An 8,616-nucleotide genomic window follows, 5' to 3' on the forward strand; every position below is an offset into this window, starting at 1 on the left:
CACATAATTCAAACACACACAGCGATGATTTCTCATCATAGCAGCAGCCCAAAACAACCAAACGTTGGTAATAAACCTCTTATCAAACAGAGCCTCATTCTAACACCTTCATATACTACCAATGATGAAAGAAGCACGCAACAAATCATAACCATTTATTGTCAAATAGACAAAAGATACAAAGTCTGGTAAAGCGCCTAAAACAATCACTGGAGATGTCATTTTTGTCTCCAACAGAAGGAACATGTCAACTCTCAAGTGTAAGCCCATGGGAGATGATCTCTTTGACATCACACTTTGAGCTTGACCGATGCCCAAGTGCTTTTACAGTTCATATTAATTACCCCAGGCAATAGATGACTGCTCATCAAGTCCCAACCAGGAGAAGTTATCAAGTCTGATCAATTTAAGGTCATAAATTGTGAAGGAATACCAAGGTATCAAAGGCCTTTCGTGAGGAGAAACTGTAAATTCACTTAAGCATAGATTTCTAAGGACATATTAACACTAGAGCAGTGCAATAACCTGAACAGTGCTGCTTCCAAGGCCCAGTACAGGAATTTCAAGAAATAGGATAAGTGCAAGGAGACTTCTTTTTGTGATGTGAGCGCAGAAAAGGAGATGCTTCTGAAGCAACAACAGACCCCAGAGGAGTTAGATGATGATATGCATGGTGGTGCGTTTTCCCTCATCAAAGACGTAATAGTGTAGACTCTTCCCTTGGTTCGACAAAAGCTTTTCTAAGACAAGGACATAAGTAAAAACGTTTCTTTCTCCAGTAAAAGACCGATTACTAACTAATGATTTGGCCATGTTATTTATGCAAACTTGTACTTTAAGCAAAACATTGTTGTTTACAGTTGTAAGAATGCTCAAAATCTTTTGCAGAAAGTTTACAATACAATTAAAACATTAACTTCAGAGTTAGATCAACAACAAGCAATCTCAAACTCCACAATCAAAGGTTCCACCCAACTGTTATGGCTTGTGGGTTCTATTGTACCGTCAGCGATCAGCACAATTTGAGGGTATGAGCTCTTCATCGGTATTTAAATGCTACATATAACACATTAGCAATATCTGAGATGACCAAGAGATCAAATGCCAATTAAACCTTTTTCTTTTTTCAGTCTAGGGCCAAGCCTTAGGACAAACCGCAGCCTTCAGACCTCTGGGATAATGAGCCCGCTCCTCTACCATAAACCTAAATCTACTTACGCTGCGTAATGCCCGCCATGAACTCACTAAGCCCCAGCCTCGAAATCCAAAACAAATGGTTCAATTAAGAATTGGAGTTTGCTCAAAGCTTCAAACTAACCACATTTTGAAACAAAGAACCAAATAATTCCAATATTAGCCCCGTATCGTCCAAGTTTATCAATACAAATAACATAGCAACAATATATATACCAATACCTAGATCTATACAATAACATCGATAAATCTAACCGCAAGTACATATAAGATCCGAATATATTCAAAACAAATTTATATATATTACCTGAATTAGAGCGGTGAATATCGCAAACAGTACATATATATCAATGATCTGTTTCAAAACAAAAACAAAAAATCAATTAAGGATTCAGTAGTATAATTATAATAATCTTTGATATAAAGGATTATATAGCTGATCCCGACTAATTTGACAACATTAGTATTGAGATATATTGATTGATTGATATATAGATCTAAAATTGCTCTTATGAATATAAAAATGGTGAGCAGAGAGAGAGAGAGAGAGGTAACCTTGAGATTAGTGGGAGTTGAAGCGTAAGCAGAACGGAGAGAGTGGAGAAGTGCTTGAGCGTCTTTGGTCGCTGAAGATTTCGCCATTTTTCTCACTCACTTGCGAGTTGCGACCTCTAACTGATGTGAGATGAAAGTCTTAAACCCCTAAACTAAGTATGGAACGGGTTAAAATGAAATATTCAAGGCAGAATTATTTTCGGCCTAGTAAATTTGACACGGATTATTAGTTAGAGCCTTAAACTATTCGTGATCTTAATTATTCTTCTACTTGGACTTTTGAGAGCCTCTGAATGCTCATGTGGCAAAAAGCATGGTGCACTCGTCTACCACGTAGATTTTTCTTCATATGTGTCATTTTTTATGAAAAATAAAATATATTTTTTCCTTTTTAAGTATGTTACTCTTTTATATAATTTTTTTCGAATACAATTTATGATAAAACTTGGATAGAACTACATTCATTAGGCTAAAAAATTTTATTTGGCTAAAAATAATAAAATTTTAGTTAATCCTTTTTTGAATTTGACTTGATAATAAAGATTTATACTATGAAATAAATAGTCAAGGCACCTAAAAAGTTATAAAAATACATAGTTTGAAATTAATTATTTTGGCTATAAGTTTTTATATATCTCTAAATTATGGTACTCTAAAAATATACTTTATACAGATTTTACCTGAAAAAGTAAAAATACACAGTTGAAATAAATAGTCATTGCATCAAAAGAAGAAATAAAAATAATATATCCATAGAGTAAGTTATTTTTTGCTCATAAAGTTAGGGTCTCTCTGGGTAGGGTCGGACTGCAATGGTCGAGGTCACTTGGTATCGTTGATGCGCCCGATGGTAGATATGATGCTGACAACATCAACATTGAAGTTATATTTCGATAACCTTAGTGCATCCCTGGCCCCGAGTGGCTTATCGAAACCGTTTTCGCTCATCAGTCCTCGGCTACTGAGGCATCGATTGCTCTTATTCTCATTCCTTGAAGGGTGAGGCTCGGATCCGTTACCCCTTCGATCTCCGATATACGGTTGGTACCGATCTCTGCTTGGTCTCGGTTCGTGATTGACGGCTTTCCTAACCTGTCATTGGCTCTGATAGGATAAATAAACCTAGAAGAGGCCCCGAGCTAATAGTCATCGATCCTAATTTTTGACTGGTACCTGTTATAGACGTCGGCCCAAGTTACAGCCGGGTACTCTACCAAATTTGTTTTACCTACTGTGAATCCAAGGAGTTTCGGAGGTCAAGTCCTTGAGTGAATGCCTTAACGACCCAATCATCCGCAACCGAAGGCAAGTCCATCCGTTCCATTTGAAACCTTGATACGAACTAAGCATTTCTTTGTCTCTTTGCTTTACCTTGAAAAGATCAGTTTTTATGGTTTTGACCTTGATGGCCTCGGCGTGTGATTTCACAAAAGCATCTGCAAGTGTAACAAACGAATCAATAGAATTTGGGGGTAAGTTGTGATACCAATCATTTCTCCTTTTGACAGAGTTTCTCCGAACTTCTTTAGCAAGACCGACTCGATTTCGTCATCTTCTAAGGCATTCCCTTTGATGGCATACGTCTAGGAGGTCACGTGCTTATTTGGATCCGTGGTTCCGTTATATTTCAGAATATCGGGCATACGAACTTCTTCGGGATTGGCTTCGGTGCTGATCTCGAAGGAAAAGGCTTTTGGACAAATTTCTTGGAGTCCAGGCCTTTCAATATCGGAGGCGCTCCTGGGATTTTATTGACCCTAGAGTTATAGGTCTTCACTTTTTTGTCCTTGGCCTCAATTTTCTTCTCCCCTAATTCCACCCACTTTGTCATTTCCTCGAGCATTTTTATTATTTCGGGGTTGGTCTCGGGCTTAGACTCATCCGCCCTCCCGGTGCTTTACTCACTCATTCGGGTACTCCCCCGGGATCGTTCGGGCGACCCTACCAATGTGGCCTTGATTTTTTAGCTGTAATATCGCCGCTTGTTGAGCCTGTAACATTTCGAATATTAACTGCAGGATTATCCCATCACCTCTACCTTCAGGAGTTTCTCGAACCGTTGCTCGTGGGCTTCTGTGAATGTTGTTCTCGGGGTTAATTGGCAGGTGGACATCGATAGCAACCTGTGAATGTGTGTCGATTGGATCGGCAACGGGACTCCGTTGGGATCAATATGGGTACCTCATTGCTAGGTACCATATTGTTGTTTTCGCCATGATGACCAGACTCAGCATCAACATCTAAGTGAGGAGACTGAGAGTTTGACATTTTTCAAGCTAACCTGAAATTGGAAACTTAAAGAACAAGCGTAAAATAGAGTGTGTTAAGGAAAATTGTATCAAATTACTACTATTATCCTTAGTCCCATGGTGGGCGCTAAACTATTTACCCTTAAAACTGGATAAGAAATGAATTTATACGCGGTTTTAAGGATATGTGGATTAATCCAATACAAGTGACCAATATCGCAAATTAAAGATAAAATAAATAGCCAAACCAGTTGTAGTATTGAGTTCGGCTCGGTTGTGAGCTTAACAATTAGTCCGCGTTCAATTCGGAGCCAAAATATATATATATATATATATGAAAAGCTATGAACAAGAATTAAAACCTTTGAATAGCTTTGAAACAGAGAAAACATGTCTATATTGCCTTGATATGCGTGTTCTCGTATCCTTCTTGAATAAAAGTTATCTCCTTTATATGGTAAGAGAGTTTTATCCATAGTACAATTCTAAGAAAGGTAAAAGTCTTCTTTTTAATTAATCATCGATATGCTGTCAATACGGGCCGAGATTCACGCCGTGATATCCGATCGGGCACGGATATCACGACCCTTCGCAAGTTGGGTGCAACTGCTTTGTAGTGTTTTCCGAAGTCATGAGGCTCGTACGGGGTTGGGGCATTATCTTATCAGGCCCGGTGACGAGCACTCCGCTCGGGCCTTACTATGAGAAGCTCCGAGCTTCGATTCTGATTCCATATAATCGTGTATTTACTTCGTTTGCCTCACCGAGAAATAGGGGTGCCATTAACCCTGATTCCACCGTATACAATAAGTACTATTAAATTTCCATAATTCATTTCCTTTTCCAATCCCCACGTAATGATTCTTTAAAAAAAGGCGAAATACATAAACGACCCCTTTAAGTTGTCCTCAACGATAAGGCAAACACTTCAACTGAGCCCATTTTCAGTTGGACACTTCAAGCCTTCAATAAAGTAAGCCAACTAAACACCTCATGCTGACATACCATATTGTGTGTTTCTCAATCCAATTTCAGTGTGTGAATGACTTAAATTACTACCTAATGTTTACCCCAACCCCCATTCTACCGGTCCATGAAACAGTTATCCTAAAATGTCACTCCAGCCACTGTACCACCCAACAAACAACTCACCACCACCAGTGAAAGGCAGTCAGCCACCTTCCGAGGGACCAATGTGACTTTGTAAAAAAGTAGCTAAATTGCTCATGTAGAGAAGAAGTTGGGTGCGAGGGATGTTGTGGTCATTAGCGGTGTCAGCGAGGGCTATGGCAAAAGTGGCGGTGGTTGGGAGAAGAATAAAGAAGACGTAATAAGTAATGGAGAAAGGAGTGGTGGGGAAGGAAGAGGGATGAAATGTCTTGGGTTCTTGCAGATTTTGGTTTTTGAGCAAAACCTTGGCCGGCTATTGAAAGAAAAAGCTTGCATCTGCTTCCCCTATTANATATCATAGTCGACATAAGGAGACTTGTACCTTTGGGGGCATATTAGTCCACTCAATATTTTATTCTCTCTAGATACAAAAAGAAGAAAAACCACTCGCTGGAGTGGACGCGATATTCATCCGTCGACTTCTCTACATCTTTATGTAAATCCCTCGATCTTTGATCTGTGTGAAAATTCAGTTTTTTTTTTTTAAAGTATTCTCACATGCATGTTTTGGGTGTGTGTGTTTGTCTTGTTTATTGTTATTATATCTAAAATATGTGTGTGGATGTTAGTAACTTAGTATATATTGTGTTTTATTGTTAATAGTGAATATATGATGTTTTATGGTGTTAAAGTTGAAGGCTCTGTTGTGATATTTTCAAAAAGTGGACAAATGTTCAACCATGTATCAATTTGCATGGAAAGTTCAAAATATGTGGCAACTTGCATGGGAAGTTCAAAACAAGTGTCATACACTTAGCATGCCTAAAGCCTCTCAATTAGCCTATAAATAGGCCTTCAAATAGCCATCATGCATCAGCACATTTCACTTTGCCTCTTTCGTTCCTTTTCTTCCTCCTTAAAACATTTATAGTCTACTTTGCTTTGTTCCCTCTTTTAAAATAGTTGTGTTTGTAATTTACTATTTTGTTGATTCCTGTATCCTCTCTAACAGAGATGGGCTTGTTTAATCCTGGGGAAACATTTCACATTGCTGAAATAGTTTCTTAGGACAGTGCCTAGCACGACTCAAGCCAGTTGGTGTATTTTCGCTCACAAATCATTTTATTGCAGTATTATTATTATTGTTGTTATTTTCGGTGTCATTTCCCTACAATCTAAGAAACTATGGCAAGTAATACTACTACGGAAATTTTTGATGGTGCTACCAATTTTGGTGTTGTCTCTACTGCTACTGTTCCAACTGTCCTGCCAGATATCCATGTGTTGCAAATACGTTATTGCATCCACAACTTTGGCAGACACTAATGTCCAAACACAGGTATGTGAATAGACATGGTTACATATCCAATGCTAATATTAAAACCTTCAAGAAAAATGCACCTCAATGCAATAGTAGAGTTGGGATAATTGACAATCTCGCTAAGTCAAAATTAAATTTGACCAAAGCAGATGATATAATTATTGCGGTCATCTCCCAAATAAATAATGTGGCCAGTGTAGAGATTGGGTGATAGACTCTGGTGCTACTAGGCACATTTGTGCAAACAAAAATGAATTTTTGTATTACACCCAAGTTGAGGAAGGAGAAGAAACTATTTATCTTGGTGACTCAAGAACAACTCGTGTTCTTGGGAAAGGAAAAATTCTTCTCAAACTCACATCTGGTTATTGCATGTTCCTAATATCCAAACCAATTTGGTTTCTGTGGGGTTATTAGAAAATGTTGGAGTGAATGTTTCATTTGAAAATAATGAGGTCGTATTGACCAAAAATGATATTTTTGTGGATATTGTAACTATGATTTATTTGTGCTTAATATTTCTGATACTAGCAATGAAAATGCATCTTCTTCTGCTTATATGGTTGAGTCAAGTTTTTTGTGGCATGCTAGACTAGGACATGTTAATGTCGCGTATATAAAGAAAATGCAGTCGCTAGGATTAATATCTGGTTTAGACTCAAATATTATAAACAAGTGTGAAATATCTGCTGAAGCTAAAAGTACTAGAAAGACTTATTTTTCCCTAAATAGAGAAACTGAATTGTTATCCTTGATTCACACTGATTTAGGCGATTTAAAGCAGACTATGACTAAAGGTGGTAAAAGATATTATGTGACTTTTATTGATGATTTTTCTAGATATACTAAGTTGTATTTGCTTAGAAATAAAGATGATGCATTTAATGCTTTTATTTCTTATAAAACTGTGGTTGAAAATCAACTTAGTAGAAATATCAAGAGAATTAGATCAGATAGATGTGGAGAATATTTAACTTTAAATGATTTTTGTGAAAAGAATGGAATAATTCATGAAGTAACTCCGCCTTATTCACCTGAGTCAAATGGAGTAGCTGAAAGGAAAAATAGAACATTGAAAGAGATGATGAACTCTATGTTAGTCAGTTATAATGCTCCTGATAATTTGTGGGGTGAAGCTATTCTATCTGCATGTCACTTACAAAATAGAATACCACATAGAAGAACTGGCAAAAATCCATATGAATTGTGGAGATGCTATAAACCTAACTTGAAATATTTAAAAGTGTGGGGGTGCCTTGCTAAAGTTCTTTTGCCTGAATCTACAAAGAGACAAATAGGTTCTAAAACTGCTGATTGTATGCTTATTGGATATGCTGAACATAGTGCTGCATATAGATTCCTTCTTTTGAAAAGTGATGTGCTTGATTGCAATATTATAGTTGAGACAAAGAATGCTGAGTTCTCTGAATATATTTATCCACTGTCTGAAAAAATTTCTCATACACTTGTTGAAATAAATAATAAAATTACCTCTAATGAGGAACTGAGAAGGAGCAAAAGGCCTAGGAAAGAATATTTTTCTTATGAAAATAATTTTCAGACTTTTCTTGTCGATAATGAACCATCAAATTATTTTGAAGCTATATCTTCTTCATATACTAATTATTGGAAAGAGGCAATAAAAGTTGAAATTGATTCCATTATGAAAAATAATACATGGATTTTAACTGACTTACCTCCTGGTGTAAAACCTATTGGTTGTAAATGGATTTTCAAAAATAAATTTAATCTTGATGGATCTTTAGATAAATATAAAGCACGGTTAGTAGCGAAAGAATTTTCTCAAAAACAAAATATAGATTATTTGGATACATTTGCACCAGTGACTAGAATTTCTTCTATTCGAGTTTTAATTGCCTTAGCTTCAATATGTAAGCTTTTTATCCACCAAATGGATGTGAAAACTGCTTTTCTAAATGGTGATTTAGAAGAAAAGATTTATATGGTTCAACCTGAAGGTTGTGTCATTCCGGGACAAGAAAATAAAGATTGTAAATTAATTAAATCTCTTTATGGCCTTAAACAAGCTCCTAAGCAGTGGTATGAGAAATTTGAACAAGTCTTACTGAGAGACGATTTTTCTTCAGTTGAGGTGGATAAATGCGTTTATACTAAAGTGGTAGACAATGATTATGTGATAATATGTCTATATGTTGATGACATACT

The 8,616-nt window shown here is 36.7% G+C and overlaps 1 protein-coding gene across 1 annotated transcript; it reads right to left on the reverse strand.

Annotated features, from left to right (window-relative positions):
* Positions 1-1,501: 1,501 nt before the first annotated feature.
* LOC109221971 (dolichyl-diphosphooligosaccharide--protein glycosyltransferase subunit DAD1-like) lies at positions 1,502-1,918 on the reverse strand (the record flags this gene model as incomplete). The annotated part of the gene is given in 2 exon segments (XM_019386390.1): positions 1,502-1,549; positions 1,750-1,918. Coding segments are annotated over 2 exon segments (135 nt in total), but the record flags the coding sequence as incomplete, so codon positions are not given.
* Positions 1,919-8,616: the final 6,698 nt, after the last annotated feature.

The sequence above is a fragment of the Nicotiana attenuata genome, unplaced genomic scaffold, assembly GCF_001879085.1.
Source record: "Nicotiana attenuata strain UT unplaced genomic scaffold, NIATTr2, whole genome shotgun sequence".
NCBI classification, from domain to species: domain Eukaryota; kingdom Viridiplantae; phylum Streptophyta; class Magnoliopsida; order Solanales; family Solanaceae; genus Nicotiana; species Nicotiana attenuata.